Source organism: Scleropages formosus, chromosome 4 (assembly GCF_900964775.1).
Source record: "Scleropages formosus chromosome 4, fSclFor1.1, whole genome shotgun sequence".
In the NCBI taxonomy this organism is placed as follows: Eukaryota; Metazoa; Chordata; class Actinopteri; order Osteoglossiformes; family Osteoglossidae; genus Scleropages; species Scleropages formosus.
The window spans coordinates 1,453,492-1,476,577 of NC_041809.1; the positions used below are offsets into that span (position 1 = coordinate 1,453,492).

At 44.9% G+C, this 23,086-nt stretch overlaps 1 protein-coding gene across 3 annotated transcripts in view; it reads left to right on the forward strand.

Moving 5' to 3' along the window:
- kif16ba (kinesin family member 16Ba) overlaps positions 1-23,086 on the forward strand; it is a 49,124-nt gene that overhangs the window by 3,368 nt on the left and 22,670 nt on the right. For 2 of the 3 annotated variants that reach the window (XM_029250899.1, XM_029250900.1), the window contains exons 2-12: positions 1,985-2,054; positions 2,155-2,268; positions 5,692-5,808; positions 7,047-7,144; positions 8,704-8,813; positions 8,914-9,056; positions 9,471-9,639; positions 10,011-10,142; positions 10,814-10,989; positions 11,090-11,155; positions 11,378-11,437. In XM_029250899.1, coding sequence (XP_029106732.1) covers positions 1,985-2,054; positions 2,155-2,268; positions 5,692-5,808; positions 7,047-7,144; positions 8,704-8,813; positions 8,914-9,056; positions 9,471-9,639; positions 10,011-10,142; positions 10,814-10,989; positions 11,090-11,155; positions 11,378-11,437 — 1,255 coding nt within the window. Of the gene's footprint in view, positions 1-1,984; positions 2,055-2,154; positions 2,269-5,691; positions 5,809-7,046; positions 7,145-8,703; positions 8,814-8,913; positions 9,057-9,470; positions 9,640-10,010; positions 10,143-10,813; positions 10,990-11,089; positions 11,156-11,377; positions 11,438-23,086 lie in introns of those variants that run through there. The other variant, XM_029250901.1, reaches the window with a different exon arrangement.

The following is a 23,086-nucleotide window of genomic DNA, read 5'->3' on the forward strand; positions in this document are numbered from 1 at the left end:
CCCCCCCAGACAGCTGTTTTCAAACCCACAGCCCAGGAGCTATGAGGTGTCAGTACTTTTCAGGGACATTTTAGGTTCAGATTGCAGGAGAAGGGTGTAATCTACATCATTGGTGGTTACCTGTAAGAGAAGGAGTAAAAGAACAGTTGTTAATTCATTGCAAATTTGCTGGTTTGTTCTTTGATGAGATCAGAGAAAAATCATACTTGGTAATTCCAGTTTTGATGGTTTTAAAGAGTCAGTTATTTTAATTGCTCTTAATTTTCTCTGAACGCTCACATTTTATCGCTCACAGTCTTTGGTTTAGTATTTTCGGCAGTCTTTGTTTATGCAGTGGATCTTGATTTATATGTTCTTTACAGTGATGTGTGTGTTTGTGGAGAGAAGTCATCCATTTGGGTCTTAATTGTGTTGTGTGATGAGTTAATAATTACAAGTCACAAAGGATAAAAGTGATTCATGGTCTTTGACCCTTGTCTTTTTCAGCTTACACGGAGTCTTGGCTGATACCAGGTGTGACATAAGACTGAGTGTGAACATTTTTTTTTTGGAATTTTCCCTGGCTCCCAGTCGTATGCACTGTCTGCGTTGCGCCACCACATGGGTGAAAGCAACGAATGATGAATGCATTAGTACTGTTGGTGCTAATGATTTCCTGATCAAACAGATAATTTGGCTACTGTAGTACACAATGTTTTCTTCCACTCAAGGTTAAGGAGATTGCCCCACCACATTGGGGCCTAAACTGAAGGGAACATGGAAACACTGGCAGGTTCAACGTAACTCTCATTGTGGGTTTTCTACATCAGTTGGAGAGCCTTAATGGTGGAAGTCAGAAGATCAGACAGCAAAGAGTTGCAGTAGTCCAGGAGGGATATCACCAAGGCCTATTTAGAGTGGGGTGTGAGGTACTGGCAAGGATGTTGTGGAGTTGTCTGCAAGGCATATGGCTGCAGTATGTTTGAGAAGCAGAGTCATGAGGGAATTGTTGCCCTCAGGCTTTTGGCTGACAAAGTGGGTGAAATAAGTTGTCTATTAACAGTGTCATAAGAGGTCATGAGCAGCAATCTTTGAGGACTGGCAGCGATTCAGGTACAGAGTTCCAGTGCTCTGTTGTACTTCATTGTACAAGTGATGCAGTCTGTTTGGCTTCTAAAAATAAACCACGTGCAACTTATGAGTGATCAGACTTAGCGACGACCGTTCCATTAACCTTATTATATTATCGAGTCTTGATATGTGGTCGCGATGTCTAATGATGTCCGCTTCATTCGCTGTACAATAACATCAGCAGGCCACACTGCCATTTTTGTTATTGTTTGGGTCTCAGGCAGTGTTTGGGTGTCCAGGAGAGACTGCACTTTGGTTGCTAAACTTTTTGTTTGTCATTCACTTGATTTGGTTGAAGCTGATTTTTAGTTAATTCTGAGTCTTCTGGTGGTACTGAGAAAAAAGCGGAAGACAGTACATTTAAAAATGAAAGTGAAAATAATAGTGTTGCTTGAACATATAATACTGTACTGTATTGTTCTGTATTGTTTTAACATGAATTGTGTGAAATTACTGGAAAATGAACAAGGCTCAGGGGGCGTGGTGGCACAGCGGGTTTGGCCAGGTCTTGCTCTCTGGTGGGTCTGCGGTTCGAGTCCCGCTTGGGGTGCCTTGTGACGGACTGGCGTCCCGTCCTGGGTGTGTCCCCTCCCCCTCCGGCCTTACGCCCTGTGTTGCCGGGTTAGGCTCCGGTTCGCCACGACCCTGCTTGGGACAAGCGGTTTCAGTCTGTGTGTGTGTGTGTGTGTGTGTGTGTGTGTGTGTGTGTGTGAACAAAGCTCTTTTATACAGCATAGCATGTTGTTTATATCTTTCTGGCATATACAATACAATGTAAGGGGGTTTGCAACCTATAACAATGTCAGCCTAAGACGAGGGACAGAACCCCATCAGGGATCACCTGTCATGATGTTTTTGTTTCTTCATTTTGCAGAGAAATTGAATTATCTGCCAAAGTCATCATCCACATGGAAGGGAATAAGACATCTATAACCAACATAAGGGTGAGTTCCATGTGACGACTATTAGCGTTGCTCTCAGTAGCACAGGGGTGTCCAAACATGCCCACTCTATTTGATGCTTACCTGCTGTCTCCTCTGACAGATTCCTGAAGGCATCTCAGGAGACTCTTCGAGGGAGCGAGTCAAGACCTTCACGTATGACTTCTCCTATGATTCCAGCGACAGCAGAAGCTCCACCTTTGCATCTCAGGAAAAGGTAGTAACTCTGTGCTGTTTTCCCTCTGTGTGCCGGGCATTGTGACTAATTTTTCGTCAAAGTTTGGGAGTGTTGGAGCTGCAATATTCCCATCAGTACAGCTTTTCTCATAAAGCATCGCTTGCCAGACCTCGTCTTAGTGGTCTACTTCTCATTTGGACTTTTCCTGCACTTGACTTCTTTGATACACTCAGGAATTTTCACTCCTATTTGGCAACAGTGACTTGGCAGCATATTATATTCATACTGACCGTACGCTGCCTTTCAGGGGTATTGTAAAGTGCTTTACCTTTAAATGTCAGACAGAATAATTATTTGGTTAATTAACTGTCATTGCATGAGCACGTACACTGTCGATGGCCACACAGAGGACTGGCCTCCTTTCAGTTCCAGTTTTACAGTTCCCATTGTTTTGCATTTCACCAAGTCTCGAGTTCAGAGATCGCAAATGGGTTTATGCTTTTTGGAATCAGATTATGCCCTTAAGCTTCAACCTTGTTTGCAAATTTGGCACACACAGCAGTCACACGAAAGGTTTTAATGGTTCTTTCCAGAATTAAGCTCCTTCTGTTTGTTTTTGTTCTAATCACTTTTAAAACTATCCTTATAAATGAAGGTATTGGTTGTAGGCGCTTTTAGTAAGGACAATTGAAGTGCACCACCGAGTGGTCAGTAGTGGAATGACACTTAAATTTGGGTACAATTTGTCCACCGCTCATTGCAATATTCGTTACAGGCACTAACACTGTAGGTGGGCTAAATTAGCATGGGTGCACTCCTCAATATCTGCACAGATGCATCAGTGGTATTAGTCTTGCTTGATATGAATGGCACACTAGTTTTGGCTTTCTTTCTTTCTATTATCACATTTTTGCTTTGTTTATTTCTTTTTTTACACATTTTTGCTGAATTTGGTTTTTTAGATTCACTGCAACACATCTATTAACCCACAAACAACAGTAAGTTTATAGTGCAGAGATCATAACCTACCGCTACTTAGTGAAATGGACCTTTTCCCATATATTACTCTATGCTTGAGTATTTTTCTTTTTTTTTAACAGCTTTGATAAATGTGAGTGTTTTGTGGACAATGAAAGGCCAGTAAGAGTGGTGAGAAAGTATCAGATATACTGAGACATGCTGCTTTCACAATCATAAGATTAGTCCAGTAATCATGTTTTAGAGCCAGGCTAATGCTAGCATGTTGGTTTCACAATCCACAGTGAGAAATAAGGTCACAATTACACTGTGGGTATTTTCAAGTCCAGAACTTTCTACATGGTCTTTATCACTTACTAGTCAGTTTGATTTAATTCAACATACTGTATAATTTGATAGTTTTCACCAAAGCGGTTAAATGTTTGATATTGCCATGCACTGTATTGAATAATTGTTACGTGTTTGCACGTTCAGCGCATATAAAAGTTGATCAGTAATTAAATATTCTGTGAGCACAACAGGGACTAACTCCCCTTTCCTTAGTTATTGTTTTAATTATATGTAACATAGTAACATAATAAGCACAACAAAGTGCAGTTGAAATGGTTTGTATTTTAAATCCTTTAGTCTCAAACTTTGTGTGTGAGAGATAGAAGCACATCTGCACTGTGTCACACCAGTTTCTCTTTATGAACATCTGTAGTAGGAACAGAAGAAGACTTCTGTCTCTCTACACCATCAGCAGTTCTTGGTTCATTAGAAATCATGACTTTATGGAGCCCTGATGACCCAGAGGGCGGTGCTGGTGCCTCATAGCTTCTGAGCTGTTGAGTCAGGCATGGGTTTGAGTCTGAATATTCACCCTGTGTTTGTGTAGGTTTTCCCCAGGTAGGTCTCTCCAGGTTTCCTCCCACAATCCAAAGACATGCTTTTCAGGTGGACTGATGACTCTAAATTGCCCAGTCTTTGTCTGTGTGTGCACGTGTACGTGATGTACACTATACATCATACTATATGGTTCTGGGATAGGCTCTGCACCACCATAACCCTCCATTGGACAGGCAGTTATTTATCAGGGATGGAAGGATAAATTTCTTTTTTGGTGTAGAACAAGCACCATGTAGCTAAAATACAGGTTTTATAATGGAAACAGATGTGAATCGCTATTCATCTCTCATCGCCAGCTCTCCGTCCAGCTGATAAAAGGACACACATAAATGTGTTAATTCAGAATGGCAGGACATCTCTGGCAAAAGTCTGAGACTTTTTGTTGATTAAATGTTGATTCTGTTTTGTGTTAAGTGTGCCACAAAATCTACATTTCTGTGTAGTGTGACTGCAGTATATCAGACTTTTTTTTGACAGTTTTATCATCGTGAATATGAAATGATTTGCATGCTTTCGTGCTCACTTGTGATTTTGGGCAACTGTTGATTAAAAGGATTTATTTTGTTACACGTTAGATTAATGAACACCTTTGAGTAAACTGAAAGTAGGATTTTCACATTGGCAGGGTCAAAGAAAATGCTGCAGTTGCAGGTGTGAGTCTGGTGCTGTGAGTGCCTACACTGTATAGCCAAGGAGTGAGGGGTGCAGATGCATGCTTTTCACCCTTCCTGCCGCAAACATAGTAGCCCCTCTCACTGCTTGACAGCCACCTGTGCATAAAAATGCTTCTTGTTTGAATGCACTGATTCCAGTTATTGATATTTATCAGTGTTTGAACACACTGATTCCAGTTATTGATACTGATTCCAGTCATGTTGATAACGGTTGTAGTCCTGTTGACTATTCATTCTAAATTTGCATAAATCCTTTTCTGTGGAACCTTGCATAACTTTCAGTTTTATTAACTTATTTTTCTGGATAAAATTGAAATTGATTAAAATCTGAAGAAGCATTAAGTGCCTTGTTTCAGCTCCTTTTTTTGGGGATTTTGATGATAGTTCTACGCTCAGTATTCTGCCTGTCGGTACTTTTGTACGCATTATGTAATTTGTAATTGACAGGAGAATTCCATATAATGCTGGCACTTTAAATTTGCAGGACTTCACTGCTGAACATACACTTCAGGTCCTCCAATTTGTTGACTTCCCATGTTTATTTACACCACGCCAGCTGGTTGAGAATAATCCTTTGTATGGTTACCTGAACAGCAATCATGGCCAGTGTTTGCACAGTGGGTGGGACTTATTTTAATGTGCTGACTGAACTTCAGTCATGTTCATTGCTAATGAAGTGGGTGGGGTTTTGTACTGCAGATTGTTGGTACAGCTCTACAGCACTCTTCTTTACTGAGCTCTGAACCCATCAGTGCAGTGCATAGTGTCTGGCAGTCACATGTGTCGTCCATCATGTGTCCATCCTTCTGTGTGTCCTTGGAGTGTCTGGGTGATGCTGAGGCATGGACAGTTCCTGCATCTCATTGCTAAGGTCTAAAACCTGCACCTTTAACACCACTGACTGACTCTTCTATCCCTGCAGGTCTTCAAAGACTTGGGCTCAGATGTCCTCAAGGCTGCCTTTGAAGGCTACAATGCTTGCATTTTTGCCTATGGCCAGACTGGCTCAGGAAAGTCCTACGCCATGATGGGAAACCCGGTAAGGCACTGGGATTTCAGTGCTGTTATTTTCCTGATGTCATGAGAAGTTTTTGTCAGTCCTCCTCTGTGTATTGATAAATTAAATCTTAATGAAATATTCAATACAACACCCTTAATGACAATAGTGGAGATCCTTTTAAAGGAAAAGTAGTGCTCAAACATGGAGCACAATGGGGAAATCATACATATCAGCCTTTCAACTTCCGAATCCACACAAAAAGTGGACAGCAGTACTGCATGTGGAATAACAAACTGAGGCTCTCAGTCACTTGTGAGCACAAGACTTGATTGCGTTGTGCACCCGCTTTACTGATGTCGGTCATGCAGATGAGGGAAGTGGGCCGGTACTGGGGCTCAGCTTTGCAAGGGTCTCAAGGGACTCAAGTTTATCTTCAGTGTTTGGCAGCAGGTGAAGGAACACTAATATTGAACAGATTTCTTCTAATCATGAACCGTTATAAGGTCAGCGCTTCTGGGCCCTTGCCAGCCTATCAGAGAGTGCACAGGAAGCTCAAGTTGTTGTTAATTAGATTTCCTCTTTCTCCCTGCACAGTGACTCACGTAAGGTCGTCTCTGGGAACCTTGTCAGTGTGCTCGATAATCATATCAGTCTCTTTAATATTCATGTCTGCTGCAGGGTAATTAAAATAAAAACATTTGCAAGTCACAAAGAAAGAACTGGGAGGGCTGGTAATTGTGAAGGTCTGTGCCCTCTTTCGTGTGCCAGAACGTGTTGGATGTGTGTGTAAACACTGCATATCCAGTCATATCCGGTCAAAGCAAATGGTGACTGCTTGCCATGTGTGAGGCTAAATTGCTATTGCCTCCGTCTCCCAGACTGCCACATTAGTGTGTACGGCCAAGGCTGCAGTATACAATTTAAAGCTGTCCTCTCATGATCCCACAAACTGAGGCTTCCCTCAGCTCTGCTCTACAGGACAAATTTCCTAGGTTGGCATTTTTACAGGACAAACCAGTTCATGATTTAATTTGATATTTGCTTTAACAATATCAGGATGTTCACTGGAGTTTTGTACTGCTGTCCGGATATCTGTAACAAGCACTCAGCACTAGTTGCATCAGTACTTCTGCTTGTTTGTCTCAGCTGAAGTCATACTCTGCTTCTGAGCTCATGATTCTAAAAGAGGAAAGAAATGAAAGATGTGACTGCTGCATGGCTTGCAGAAGGGGTCTAACTGAAAGCAACTGGGATCTCTCTTTCTGGTGGCCTCCCAGGGCGATGCTGGTCTCATTCCCCGCATCTGCGAGGGTCTCTTCAGCCGTATCTCAGACATGAGCCGATGTGATGAGGCTTCCTTCCGCACCGAGGTCAGGTGAGTTTCTGGGGGCAGGGCAGGGCTGCAGGTGTGGTTGAAACAGATGTAGGATGACTAGAGGTGTTTGATGTTTGCTGGAGAGGCGGGTGAGAAATAGGTGAGTAGCAGTGTGATCTCAGTGTACAGATGTGGCCCTGCTCAGAACAAAGCAAAGAAGAGGAGTGTGCAAGGCTAAATGTGAAATAGCTTTAAAATGTAGTGGATGATGGATCTACTTTTCTAAGCTGTGTCAATATGTGGTTCATTCACAGCCAGATTAGTCCATGGAGACAGAAGCACATGCTTGGAGTCCACATGAGGCATCGATTCCCCCCCCCCCGTTGTAGTAAAGCCAAACATGTTATTAACAGAGCTGGAGGCTTAGTCAATTAGCTTATCGGGTTAATGTTGGTACTTCAGAACCTGTACACAGTCGACTTTTTCACGCACGTTATACAGCAAACGGCTCACGCTACGCACTGCGTTTTGATGGAGTTCGTATGTCGGAGAGGGAGTTCCGTGATCTCAGCTTCACAGTGTGGCCCTGACTGCCAGCCTGGCCTGTTAATTATTATGCTTGTCAGGCGGGAAGTGGCTGTCCACCTCACATGCCAGGTTCATTTAGAAGGGATCTAACGAGCTGAAAAACTATTTGAAAGGTCAGCACGGCACCTGGTACTTAGTAGCCTAACCGAGCACAGCCTGGATGTGGGCCAAAGTAGCAGTGGGCAGGTCCTGTGGTGATGGAAGGTGTAAGCAGGGGCTGTGTTCACAACACGCACATTCATGGTTTCATGCACATCATATACCTTCATCCATTTACTGGATGGGGTCAGGTTTCTGGGCGGAGCCTGTTTTACTGCATGGTGCGCATGATTCTTCGCATGTGACACACTCTGAGGAAGACATGCCACTTAGTTGGACTTCTGACAGCACTTCTCATGTTTTGATTGTTCTGTCCCATGTGGCTCTCTTTTTCCTGTTTTCGTTCCACCATGTTGACTGATAATAAACGTAGCTGCTGGGCACAAATCACAAATGCCAGAAATAACACTTGCTTTCTGTGTCAGACACGCAGGTAGCGCTCCGTGAGTATAGGATCCATGTAAGTGTTGAATAATACAGGTCCTTGATGTGTCTTTTCGAAACACTTGAGCGTAATTATTCAATGTCAAATTCATGCTAATATTCGGTCTCTCTGGCAGCTGCTGAATTGAAATTTTTCTGTGAAACAATGGGTTTGTGAAAGGTTGTTCCTTTGTGTCCATTGATATGCAGATATATGGAGGGAAGTGTGCCTTTTCATGTCTTTTTTTTGAGTCTGCGTTTGCTCCAAGGCTCATTGCCTGCCTTTAATGTAGCTTCTTGGTACGTTTTATTTTACTCTGTGTGAAGCTTCAGGAAGTTTCTATTTGCCTTAGTGACAGTACCCAATGGAGACAACCTCTGTCTCAGGTGTCTGAGCAATGGTGATAATTGCAACCAAGGCTCCTTGCTCTTGAACCTCAGTGGTGGTGTGCGGTGGGCAGCCAAGGAGACTGAAACTGTCCCTCCTCTCCTTTTACCTGCTTCCTCAGCTATCTGGAGATCTACAATGAGCGTGTACGGGATTTGGTCAGGAGGAAATCTAACAAGACCTTCAACCTGCGAGTCAGGGAGCATCCCAAGGACGGGCCCTACGTGGAGGGTAAGTTAGAACTGGAACTGGTAACGTTAAGTGTAAGATGTCACTACTTTGATTTTTTTTTTTTTTTTTAAACAGAGGTGCTCATTCTCTTGTGTCCCAGATCTGTCCAAACACCTTGTGCAGAATTACAGTGACGTGGAGGAGCTGATGGAAGCCGGAAACCTGAACCGCACCACTGCCAGCACAGGCATGAATGATGTCAGCAGTCGGTCCCACGCCATCTTCACCATAAACTTCACGCAGGCAAGCCCCCTTCCCACCCCTGTCTGTGCGTTTGCTTTGATAGGAAATGCAGTTGCATTAGTCTCAGACACTGCAGGTGTTTGGCCTTGTCTCTTGCTTTTGACCCTGTGATGCTGGTGTCATTGTGTGGTGTGTTTCCATTCGTTCCCATGTCATGATTTTCAGGAGTCAATAATTTTCCTTTATGGAATCTTTAGTCTTCATGTCTAGTTCCTGAATCAACTTCAGTATTGAAACTCAAAAGTTAACATCAAGGAGAATAAATGTAAAAATGTGTATTTCCATGCCTTTTTTGTGACCTCCTATGACTGTGGGGAGATGGACAGTGTATTTCTTTGAGTTGGGGAGGTTTTGCCTCTGATTTTCTCCTGTGCCGTGTGTGTGTGTGTGTGTTCGCGGGCACTCTGTCTGCAGGCCAAATTTGATGCAGAGATGCCCCGTGAGACGGTCAGTAAAATCCACCTAGTAGACCTGGCAGGCAGCGAGCGGGCAGACTCTACAGGAGCCACCGGCGTTCGCCTCAAGGAGGGGGGAAATATCAACAAGTCCCTAGTGACACTGGGCAACGTCATCTCTGCATTGGGTGAGAGGGAGGGGCAGGGAGGGGCAGGGAGAGGCCCGGTCACAATAGTTTGTCCTATGGTTTCACGAGAACAAGGGCAGTTTATGGTACGCCTTCATTCCCACATATTTTTCTCACACTGAATGGGCTGAGTGTGTGGGGAGTTATCCTTGCAAAATGTCATTTCTTTTAGCAGCTATTTTTTGTTGATGAAAACAGTTGTTTAAAAGCAAACCCATTATCAGCTAGACATAGATTTTCACAAGGATACTTCAATTTAAGAACAGTACTTTTTGTGATTTATAGAAGGACCTTTCAATTGAGAAAGAAGTGGTGTATTTCCTAGCATCCCTTCTGCCTTGGGGTGATGGTTGCATTCCTCTTCTTCCTAGCTGATCTCTCACAGGATGTGGGTGGGTCGCAGGTCAAGAAGAAGCAGGTTTTTGTGCCTTACAGAGACTCTGTGCTCACATGGCTGTTGAAGGACAGCCTGGGTGGGAACTCCAAGACCATCATGATTGCAAGTATGTCTTCCATCTGAGCATCAACACATCATGATGATCCACCCAGAGAATCTGCACTTCAGGCTTGTACCAGTTACCATGTCCAAAATACAGCCTGAGCTGTGTATTCTCAGTTTACAAACACAATTGGGAATGGATGTCTGTTTATAGCCTTGCGCTGCCGGGTAGGCTCCGGTTCCCCGCGACCCCATATGGGACAAGCGGTTCAAAAAATGTGTGTGTGTGTGTGTGTGTGTGTGTGTGTGTTTATAACTCATTTTGTTTCTGAATCCAAAGTAACTTTAACCACTGTGCTATCATAAGTGAAATGTTAAATCAAGGGAAGTCTATTGTTATTCTCTGGTTAGGTTCTCCACAGATCTCACATTTATAAGTAAATACGCAGTAAGACTATTTTAATGTTTTAACTTCAAGCCCCATCGTCCTGTTGCTGACCACCAAAACTCAGGAACACCAAAAATCACCTGTAAACACTGTGGAAGCAAGTTGAATTCAAGTGGTCTGTTAAGTGCTTAACTTCTTGTTCTGCTTGGATGCTAACTTTGTGCTTTGTGGTACATGCAGGTTTCATTTACTCAGCTCACAATAAACAAACTGTGAAGATGTTTGTATTTTTGAAAATTCTTAATGTGTTCGATTCTTGCCATATTTTTTGGCCTGTTGCATTGCAGCCATCTCTCCTGCGGACGTCAACTATGGCGAGACGCTGAGCACACTGCGCTATGCCAACAGGGCCAAAAATATCATCAACAAACCCACGATCAACGAGGATGGCAACGTGAAGCTGATCCGCGAGCTACGTGCTGAGATTGCCCGGCTCAAAGCCCTGCTGGCCCAGGGCAACCAGGTGAACCACTGGACGGCAGTTTAAAACGCAGGGATGGGTAGGTCTCTGCAAGATGTCCGTTGTCTTGCTGTTTGGCTGACCCACTTGTTTGTCCTCTCAGATCGCGCTCCTGGACTCCCCCACAGCTCTCAGCATGGAGGAAAAACTTCACCAGAATGAGGCCAGAGTAAGTTCAGTCTCTTTCATCTCCTGTCTGGGACTGAGTGATGTGGAGCACTAGCAGATTTCCTGCTGTGAGCCCATACCCTCTGCTCTTATCCCCGGTTGAAACTCCCTGCCTTACCCTCACCTATGTCCTTGTAATTTGCTCTCTTGGCCCTCTCCAGGGCACAAGGATTACGCCAGCACTGTTCATCACCTCTATCACCTTTCCTTTCCTGTCCTTCAGGTCATAGAGCTGACCAAGGAATGGACAAACAAGTGGAACGAAACACAGGACATCCTCAAGGTAAAGGGGCACATTTTCTCCTGTGGCCGCTCTAGAGTGTATCGGTTTCTCTGAAATGATGCTGATGTCGTGAGTGTGTGCAGTGATATTTCTTGCTGCAGCATTTTGTGGAGAAATTGGCTCATTGTGTGCACTGCCATTACACACCAATGTTATAGTGGCAGGACACAGATGGGTTCCTCAGTTGTGTGTTTTCACTTACATTTACCTGTATTCATTTAGATGTTTTTCCAACTTGGAGTAAACGAAAGTACATAAACAACAGATGGAGTGATACAGATACAGACACATTGGCATTTTTACTGGTGTAGGTTAGATGAGTAGCTACATATAGAATCGATAGGGAATGCAGTTTTTTTATAGCAGGTGATCAAGTGCAAGTTTCCGTAGCTGTCAGAAGTGGCTATGAAAGAGATGCGTTTGAGACTTTATGAATGCAAGAGGATTCGGCAGCTCTGAGGGATACGGAGAAAACATAACAGGGCAAAAAATGAGAAGTGACAGGCTTTTGATTTTTGGACTCTTTTGAGTGGGACTGCCATTTGGCTGGGGGTGGAGGAAATGATCAGGTCCTGTAGGTATTATTGAGCAGATCCTTTGACCATCTTATAGATCTGTCTTATAGGTTGTAACCAAAGCTACAGGAAGCTAGTAGAGAGAGACAAGAAGGGAACACTTTGACAGGTCAACATAACTCATACCATGGTATTCTGAATCAGCCAGAGAGGCTTGATGGTAGAGACCAGAAGACTAGACAGTTGGGAGTTGCAGTGGCCCAGGTAGGATATCGCCATGGCCTAGAATAGGAAATGCGTTGTGTGATGTGACTTAGCATGTGGACAGAAAACAGGGTGACCACTTGTCTTCTCGCAGTGATCAGAGTCAGGAGTTGTAGCCCATTTACTCTCTTGTTTAACTGCTTGTGTCCATCTAGTGGTTGTGGTCCAGCAAGCATATTGATGCAGCGTCACAGTGAATGTTGGTGCCCAGTGGGACAGTGGCCAGGGTCTGCTGCATTAGGCTGTCTCCTGGTTGGACACCGTGGGACCTTTTGATCCTACAGACACCGGAAAGAAGCACACAGTTACCCAGGCAGTTAAAAAGTAATTTGTTTTTTCTCGGCTGTTTACACACCGCAGTGTTTAAAACAGTCGCCCAGAGGTATCTAAGCAACCAGTAGTGCGATCACTGTGTCACTGCTGCTGCTCAGGCACCATGGCCTGGTAAACACTGCTGCCCAGCCTGGTTAACACCACTAGCTGTAAAACGTACTAGTTAAGTGATCAACACGTTTTGCTTTTCTCAACACATCTTGTAGCCTTTCTTTTATAACGCCAGATAAATGAAGTGAAGCTATGAAATGGAGAGAATGGAGAGGGTGGAATTGTGTGTGTGGTTCGCTGCACAAACAGAAGAGGTGCACTGGGACAGGTCAGGTCGCAGGTGAGCTGGGTCGGTGGAGCTGGCAAGACAGATTGGGTAGTTGGCAGAGCTGGTTGGGCAGGTCAGATGGGGGAGGGGGCAGGACAGGGAGTGATTGGCCTGCGCGAGCTGAGCTTATGGCGATTGGTCGCACAATGTGCCCCTGTGCGTGCAGCTGCTGGGCCAGGGTGTGGCTCATTAGCATGCTTCCTGCACCAGGCTTTCTGCACGGTGGCAGTGCCTGCAGGGGCCTCCAGCAGAGCTGCAGATGACGCACACCTTCCCTTCCTGACCAGGCCGTGCCGAGACCAGACAGTGCTGACAGATGGCCTCGCGCAGGCAGGCAGAGCAGCATCCGGTCTCCGGGAGGAAAGGCCCCACACTCTGCTGCCATTTTATTTTTTTATCATTTCCCTGGCAGCTCATACGTTGTCGAAGGTTTTGTCTTTTGTACAAGCAAGTTCTCTAAAGTCTAGGGACCAATTTGTTATTGGCCTCAGATATGTCCCAGAGCCCTGGAGGTTGCACAGTGAGCTATCTTGTGCATTTAATTTGTGCATCTTAATACTGCTGAAGTTTCAGAGAGGATCATCACTTCAATTAAGAGCCTTTTGTATGTGTCACCGTTTCATTTTCTGTGAAATAATGAGAGTTTTAGGAGATTGGTATTTTTCTTTATTAGTGATGATGGACAAGAGAAGTTATAACGGTGACACAGTGAAGAACAAATTGTACCAAGGTGTGATGTTAACAGTAGGCCTACAGCCCCACTCCCAAATTGAAAAATACCATGTTATTATCCTATCTGAACCATTTGGGAGAGTTCTGCCTTCATTTGGAATGCTGAGCCACATAATGGTAAAAAAAGAACACATCATGTTAATTTGACATTTTAGGTAATGGGAATCCAAGAGGATCTTCACCTGAGTGAGTGAGAATGTTGGAGGAAGGCTTGGCACTCTGGTGTGAAAGGCAGTATACAGAAGAGCAGTCCCAGAGCTGCACAGACATTTTTTTGAGGGCCCTTAAGAAAAGCTCTTTGCTGGTACTTAAGGGCAGAGAAGAGCGACCCCAGCAGGGTGGAGTCAGCACCATTAATGCAGCAGCTACAGATTCCCATCATCTGTCTTTCTGCTTACAGTTCACCAAGCGGCCACAAGGCGTTGCTATGGCACCACCAGAGCTCCCTAGTAGCCTGCAGGGGTGCGGGCGGATGTCCACAGAACAGCAGACGGAAAGTCCGCCTGGGGTTTCTGTTGAATTTTTCAGTTATTCCGAGCAGAATGGCAACCAACAGCCATTAAGCCAGTTTAATGGTGCTGAAGTCCACATCTGACAGTCCACACAGAATGAGAGGCCTGGAATTGGATCAGAGGGTCGAGTGGCCATCTCTCCGCAGGGCGTCTCACTATTTGCCATTTCCTTCGGTCATTAGCAGCCTGTCGGCACGGGCAAGGCTTTTGGTGGTGGCGCTGCAGATATATTTTAGTCATGTGACCAAACTGGGTCTCTGCAGTCTTCAAATGCGTCGTTTAGCTCAGATTGGTTAAAATGTTCATGGATTGAAGTACCTTGCTTTTTAGATAAATGAACATCTAAGCAATAAAGAAGGTAAACAGCTTGAGTCTTTACGACTGTTGTATTTAACGGTGTGATTTGCTGAGGCGCGGTGGCCAGTAGCCTCAGGGGCCTTGGCTCAGGTGGAGCTCGCAGGCTGTCGGCAGGGATGGACACTCTGCCTTCCCGGTTCCGTTTTCCTCGGCATCTCGTAGCTTCTGGAGGCTGAGGCTGCAATGTCTGGTTTGTCATGACTGCACCGTGCTCTTAGTGTGAGTTCTCCCGATGCATGGCGGAATAACCTCTTCTCTGGTTCGAGCAGTCAACAACAGAGGTTTAACAGCTGGGGGCGGCAGAGGAACTGGGCCCTGGTCCAAAATCATGCCCACAATTCACATTGTTGTTATTACTCATTTATCTGATACTTTTCTTTGAGGCAACTCACAGGTTTGAATTTATTAAGCTGCTTACACTGATTTACCCATTAACACAGCAGGGTAATTTTTACTTTTTCAGTTCAGGCAAGAGGTGGGATTCAAAGTCAGCACAAATAATAGCAACACAATGGCTCTAATGGGGGCTGAGAAGTGCAGAACCCCCAGACAAATTTTAGTCCTGGCATTGCTTGCTCAGCACACCGGGAATGCTGGGAAAACAGTGTCCCAGCCCAGTCATTTGGTCAGCGAGTCATTCTTGTGCCTGCCTGTCTGCACTGGCGAGGCCACAGCTTTAGGAGCATGCTGGGAAGCCCCATCGATTTCAGATGTGACCCCCTGTCTGCGCTATTGAAGGCGGTGAGCGAGTCTTGATTTCTGTCTCAGCGACCCCTTTTGCAGCACGGACGCCCCTGTTGGGCTGGGAGATTGCTCCTCCGAGGGTCCCCACCCCAAGCTGCTGTATCTGTGTCGGCTCGACGCCTGTGGATATAGATTTTGCATTCATTTCATGTAGCCTTATCTGCAAAGCTATTTTCCCCACTGCGGGAGATAATTTAGGATCATTTGAAAAATAAAGGGCAGTGACTCCGCTGTGCCATGGAGGCTGCAGTCTGCCGCGCTCCGCAGACCAAGAAACGCCATGGCACTTAAGTGTGAACACAGAGGGACTGGGAGATGCTGGAGGAAGAGCAGGACGGCCTGGTGTGGTCTGCTTCTTGGCTTCATTTTTGTTGACTCATTTTTATGGCGTTTAGCACTGGTTTAAAAAGATGAGCTGAGCGCTGGAAGTGCTTACTTATGTAGACTAAATGGATTTTGATGTCAGTACATCCTTTCCATTCGTACTGGAAGTACATATTTGTCAGTACATATTTGTACAGCCTTTTGATTTCTTTGTTTTGTTTCTTTTTGGGCCGAAGCACAGGCAGCCTGTTGACTGGATTTTGCAGTGTAGATGCTTGGTTTAGGCACAGTCGGCAGTACATCTTACAGTCTGAAAGTTCCAGGTTTGAATTCCCACTCTTGCTATAGTACCCTCAATCAAGGTACCTACCTTGAATTGATATAGTGAAAATTATCCTGCTGTATAAAAGAGTGAATCTCTCTCTGTAAGTAGCCTAGCGTACAAACCTAACGTTGTAAGTCACCAATGGTAGGAGCTAAGTAAAAGAACAGTATAAAAAAAATAGTAATGTGTCTCTTACTCCGAAGCAGTGACGTTGCCATTGTTACCTTTCTCTTCTAGGGGATGTTGTGGAGCACAGCTGGGAGAAGGAGGTGGAGCATGGTGACTTCTGTGCCAGCTGTAAAAGTTTCACCATTGAACCTTAGTGTAAAGCCCCTGTGGCCTTTTGGGGCAGCTGCTGCAGGGCAACATGACGACGGGGCATGTGGACCATATCCCTCCCAGAACCACACGGCAAAATGTATGTGTAGCGTTAACTCCAACAATGAGTCCCGCTTGCCGCAAGCCAGCAGAAATTGCAGCCTCTGCTAAGGAGCAGCACTTCTTCAGAAGAGTGTAAACAGAATTTTAATTTGGCATTCAAGGCAAAAAAATTTAAATGCAAAGTTATGCAGCTATGTTTCTTGAGATGGGGTACAAGGCGTTGAGAACGCTGCCGTGATTAATACGAGTTGGGTTTGAAAGCGACCGCTTTGTGGAAGTGGCTCACATCCGACGGAGTTTCCTGCATGGCCGCCGTTCTCCGAGGCCTGCGGCTCGTCCCCAGGGAGTCCGCAGAGGAGGAGGCATCTTCTTGATTCGCTTTGCGGTGTTTGTTCGTTTTAAAGTGCTGCCTACCCGGGGCCAGCGACGATTGATGGCCGATGCGTCTCTTTAAGAGGAGCCGTTTATCTTCCCAGAGTAAAACGTGTCGCTGGTTTCCCATTGCGCTTCCGCAGCCCTTGGGAACAGAATCGCTTCTCCAGATGGGGAGTATGGCAAGGGGTGGGGAGGCTGGGGATAACTGAGATGGGTCCTGCTTCTCTGTGTCCTTCTGCCACTTTCTGGGAACAGTCAAAGTGGTTAATACTACAGACTATGACGACAAGACGTGGGGCCTCAGCAGGGAGTTAATGGGATTTGGTGCTAAGGGTGACCACGTATTTGTCAGTTTCCTTTTTCCAATGTATGTGTTTCTCATTGTGCACCATTTTGTGTTTTTACACATCTGAGTGTTTATCTGCTGTGTGATTTCCGCTGTGTGGTCAGAGTAACGTTACACATCCCTTCCCTTAGAGGCTCAGTCAGAAATATGTCAAGGTTTAGCGTAATAAAAACCACATAGTTTTCCCGCGAATATGATGTATAATTAAAGAAGCGCTTTGCTGAAGCAGAGTGGTCTTCCTGGACACGTGCAGATTAGCATCGCGAGCCCGTGGTCTTGGAAAACTCTTGACTTGGCATCGTGGGCTGTTGTGCTTGGCAGGAGCTCAAACTCTTCCCACTGTTTGCATGGCATATTTGCAAGCTAGCGAGAGGCCTGCAGTAACACATGTTTCCTGCGGAATTTGTTGCTGGGAAGGTTGTGCTCATTACTGGGAATTGGCTGGGATCTCTTCTCGACAATATGATAATCCTGCATGAGATCTTTGTCTATAGCGGAGGATGCATGGAGGGCTCCGGCAGGAGCTGGATACAAAACGTAGGCCAAAAAGGTGTTGATACATGGGCACGATCATAGGACTGAGAACAAAATATAGGTGTGGCTGTGGGACCGCTGGAAACCTCGTGTTGTCATCAGTCGTCAGTATCTGTGCTGAAGATTTCACAAATCTCACATTTGATGACTCGTGATCTTGTTGGAAATCAGAGGTTCCTGGGCATTCAGTAATTTGCGCGAGTTCATGTTTTAGGGCTAGAGAACCATGACTGTGGAGTATCATCCGACACGCCGTCGACCCCGTGTTCACTGAGGCACAGAAGCTCAAATGGCAAAGACCAGGTGACTTTCCCAACTCTGACATGTGAATTTGAAGCTGCTTTCAGTGCTGTGTCTGGACCCAGTTACTAGTGTGGACATGCTAGGGTTAGTGAGGAAGCGGCGATGTGTTGTCAGGTATAACTCAGGCTGTAGCTGTCGAGGATAATTCTGCCTGCAGGTGTTTGGTCTCACTGGTGCACCACTTCACATTTTAAACTGTACTGGGTCCTCGTGTTATGAATGGTCAAGTTACAGGTTTTCAAAGATACCAACTTTTTTACCTTTGTTTATATATTTATTGATTGCATTCTCTGCACTAATGTTTTCTAAAATTTTGTGGGGGAATGAACATGATCTGTTTTAACCATTCAAACTGATAGATTGTAAGCAGTAAAGAACACCCAGACAGGAGTGTAGGACCACCTCAGCTGACTTCCACAGTGTTTACGGTTGAAGGATTGTGTAAGTGTGTATAAGTCTGGTGGTGATTCTAATAGTGTTAGTCGGAAGAAATGTACTGTTTCCATGGAGACAAAAGCAGAGACAATGAAGAGCGCTGAAAGCAGCGAGAAGTTGGCCAACATTGCACATGTTTTTGGGAACGAACAAAGAGGATTAAATAGTTTGTGGAGACTTAATTAGGGATTTATTTTCATTAATTTTAAAACAGTTTTAATTTTAATGTAGCTACAAGTCATAGAAATAATTATAAAATATTAAATCCTTAGCATATTTAACTTTAAACAGGACTTTTAAAGAATGCCACTGGTAAGTAAATCAAGGGACATCTGTATTGTTAAGCTGATTGTGACTTAGGGGTAAAAGTGACCTTGGAGTTACAAACAAAATGAGTTGCGAGCTTTTGGTCCTGGTGCATAAGTTCAGGAGCCAGTTTACGTCCTTCTGTTGTGTACCTGCCTTGGTGGAGGTACGTTATTTCTAGATTTCTTCAGGTGAAGCTAAACCTGGTTGTCTTAAAAGTAATGAACATTGTTTTTGCATTGTTTTGTTGATCCAGTGTCAAGGGAAATATTCTCATATCTTTTGCCAACAGAACCCTTCTTACAAAACAAACACATTCTGGCTCTTTGACAGTCATTTAGTGTCGATGGTCACTTCCACATCCAAATCATCTTAAGACTCTTTCTCCAGTGGTGTTGAAACGTGATGCTGCTCGCCAGTGTGTGGGACGACGTTCAAAGTTTGTAGAGAAGATTTGCAGGTCTGCGGCTGATCTGGCCCCGACTCACAGGTCTGCCATCTGCGCCTCGACTTGGGGATCCTGGAGGCTGCGGGAGGAAACTGGAGCAGTCTGGCGGTGTCACTGTGGAGGTGTTAATGTGGTGTTAGCACTTCCTGTTGGGGAGTCTGCCCCCAGGGCTCCTTCCTGTCTCCACCTACACCACTTGGCACATACACAAGCTGTAAATAAAGTAGATATATTTTCAAAGAGGTTTTAAAAATAATGACGACAGCAACACCCATCTTCCCTCCTTCAGCTTTCAGCGAGCTTTCATTTTGCAAACGAATGTTTTTTTTTTTTTTCTTCTTTCTTCCATATGTTGTGCTTCTAGGGTATAAGGAGTTGGGGGCTCTCATGTCGCTCACAAGACTAGGCTTTCTCTGTGTTCCGGAGCTTTCCATGTGTCTTCAGCTCCAGCTCCATACGTCAAGAATTCTGTGCTTTAAACCTCACAATATACATGGATGCTCCACTGTCAAAATGCCCTTGTAGAGTACAGTGTGGTTTCCCACTCAGTGTGTGAAACAAAAGACACAGGTTTGAATCTCCACTGCCATCGCAGTAGCCCAGATCTTACCTTGAATTGACACAGTAAAAACTACCCTGCTGTAAATAGCTTTGTGTGCAAAAACTCACATTATAGTTCACTTTGGGGAAAAGAGTCAGAAAAATAATAAAGTTGATGGAAACCAGAAATAACGGTTAATAAAAATAACTAAGGTTAATACTTTTTTCAGTTTTAGCTGAATTACTTTTCTGATGTGTACATACTGAGAATGGCTGTATCACAACATCTGAAAATTATTACGGCTTCAGGTTTTTCCTCTTAATCCATAATCGTGTAAATTATTGTGGTGTTATGCGAGGGGAGGAAATGAATCACATGGAGCCACTGCAGAAGTTTGTGAAGGACATCATTGGGGAGCCCACGACCTTTCCTTTGAGCCTGCTGTTTAATCGGCAGCAACTCCTTGGCGTAACAGTGGTGTCTTTGGGCGATCTTCGCCACTTGGTTTTGTCTTCAATTCGGCGTTAATTAGTGCACTCTGGTTGTCTGTAGGGCCCAGGGCCCCTGCTGCTTTTAATTACCGTCCCTCCATTTTGTCCACCAGGGTCCCTGATGTGCCGTTGTCAGGTTATATATAGCTTAACCGGGGTCTCGTGTGCGCCCCCTGCCCACTGTTGACTTCCTGCCATGGTGGCATGGACTGGTGACTAATGACAGCTCTGTGGACCTGCGTGGCCCCACCTCTTTTCCTAAATTACATCCTTGACATCTGATTGCCTGTTTTGTTTTATGGAGTCTTACTAGCTGTACTTTCTTGCATAAAAAGTCACCAAGGGTTTAGAAATCTTGCTACTGCCCTGTACTCATTAATGTGATGCTGTTTTCCAAAGCAGATTACAGTCTTAAATGAGTACACTGAGCTATTTATCATGTTTAATACATTAATACAGCAGGGTATTTTCTATGATATCAATTCAGGGTAAGTACCTTGGTCAAGGGTACTCTGGCAGGAAGTGGGATTCAAACCCTGGTTGTTAGATTGCAAGGCAATGATTCTATCCAATGATCTACCAACAGCTTTTGTTGGAGAGAGCTGTTGATAACTGAAGGCTAAACACTGAGCCAATGTTCATTACTGGTTGACTATGTCAGTTAGGAGAGGCGTTTGTCCAGGGCAGCCCGAGGTGGACTGCGTTAGGGCATGATGGGTTGCTGCTTTCGTCCTGCGCCTAAGATGTCATTTTCTGGCTGAAACCTGTAAACCAACTCATGGTAAAGGGCTGCAGAACGATTTCCAATGTATGACTTCTCCAGGGTTCCACCCAAAGGGAGACCCTTCCTTGGCATGTGGGAAACAAAAGTTGCTGTTGCCCCCAGGGACACTGTGGACATTTGACCAGCTTTGCTCACCTGGTAATGGACATGTTTTTTTCACTTGTATGTGGGGTACAGAGGACTGGGCATTCTTATTTTTCTCATTTTCATGATATTTCCACATTTGTTATATGGTCTTGTTCAGTCTGTGTTGTTTTAATTGTGCTTTGTGTGTTGTAGCGAATGTGAATCTCCTTTTCTCCAGTCATGTGCTATAGATGAGTAGTGTGTTAATGCTCTGATCTGAGGTGCTTTTTAAAGTGGAAATGATATGGCTGCTGCTGCGTGTGGGACATCTTGGCACGTCTCCCTGATGGCCCACTTTTTCAAAGCTGGTCAGTGTAAGTGTTCTGTCCTCAGCAGCTGTGAGCTGTACAGTAATTCTGTCAATTTTACCCAAACAATTAGCATTCGAGTGCTGGTTTAATGGATGCAGCAGGAGCTGGTGAGACATTAACATTGAGGAAAAAGTAAATATGGCTGCTGATGATGCTTCTAATGGGGATGTAAATGCTTCTTGAGGGCAAAGATCAGTGCGCTTTCCTCCGTGAGAATATCGCAAAGGAGGATTCCTCAGGAATTGTCTAGCCTGTGTGTTTGTGTGTGTATGTGCTGTGGCTGTGTACTCTTTGCATGTCGAATTCTCTCTTCTACATGGTGTTTCATGAAAGCGCCATGCCGCATTAATGTGGGAGAGCACGGCTCCCGCTAATGAACCCTTTGAAGAATTCCTTTAATTAGCTACAGCATTGCAGCCAGAGTCCCTCGGTCTTCGTTGCAGGGAAATAAAGGATCTGCTCGGCTCTCGACTGTCAATGGGGTCGCAGCACAGGCATTCTTCACAGCAGAGTTGCTGGTTCCAACCAGAAAGAGGGAGCAAGAGCCTCATTTATCCACCGTATTGACTTCTCCCCATGATATATTTTCCCTTTGCCTCACTGGCTCCTGGGGAGGTGCTTATAATAATCCATAGAAATGTAACGCCAGTGTCCCGTGGCTTAACGCAGAGGAATGTCCCTGACAGCATGGCCGCGTGCTCCTCAGGTGATTTAATTGGAGCGGCGAGTTGCGGTGCCAGGAACGGGCTCCCTCTCCGCACGCCACTGCCGCTTCCCTTTGCTTCCCATCTCCCCTTTAGCCTTGATTAATTTTCTTTTTCAGTGAGACGGCTCAGCGGCTGTGCCGTGTCCAAAGTGGATTTTGGAACACGTCTATTCTGCCCGCACCCCCCATCCTGTCTCGGGATTTGGAGTCGACATTCACTATGCAGTTATGTTCATATTTTCCGTTAAGAGTTCATTTTTCTTCTGAGTTTAGGAATTGTGTTGCCATTACATGAATATAAATTCCTGGATTAGTTGAGCGAGCTGCCAGAGACTCAAATGAGGGGAAAAACATTTATTAGGCAAGGCAAGTTAATTGAGAACAAATTCTCATTTGCACTAATAACCTGTCCAAGTGTGGTACATTATTGCTGTTAAAAATGTTCTAGTAAATAAGACAAAACAAAATATCAGACAGACATCTTGCTGATGCAGGGAAATTTGGTGGCACAGTGAGTAGCGCCCATGCCTCCCAATTTTTGGGCTGTGAGATTCAAATCCAGTTTCAGTCTGCATGTTCTTGTGTCTTTCCTTGCATGGTCCAGTGACACACGCTTCAAGTGAACTGGTGAAAAATTCCCCATTTTGTGTTTGTGTGTTTGTCTGTGTGTGTTGGATTGCCCTTCCTTCCCTCACACTCAGTGTTTCCAAGATAGGCTCTGGACCACCATGATCCTGCATTACACAAGTAGTTATTGATAATGAGGATTGGAGCTTGCTGGTATTCAGTGGAGACACACGAGTACCTGTGGAGTCTGTACTGCGTGGAGAAGGAGTGTGACAGCTTCCATCACTGCAGTCAGAACACAGCCATCACCTCACTGAATCAGTTCTGATGTTTCTGCTGTTCAAGTGAAGAAAACAAATTAGTCATGTCTTTTTTTTTGTTTGTTTGTTTGTTTTTACAGGAGCCTGATGAATTTTTCTGACCGCTTCTGATTTAAGTGTGAGATTTGGGTTTATAAAGTGACCCTTGCAATATCTGGGTTTGAGTACTGTATCAGCGTTAGGGCTGCAGGAAAAAGATTAATCGTGAGCTCCCTCATTAGGGGCCTGCGAGGTGCGAATCCGTCACGTG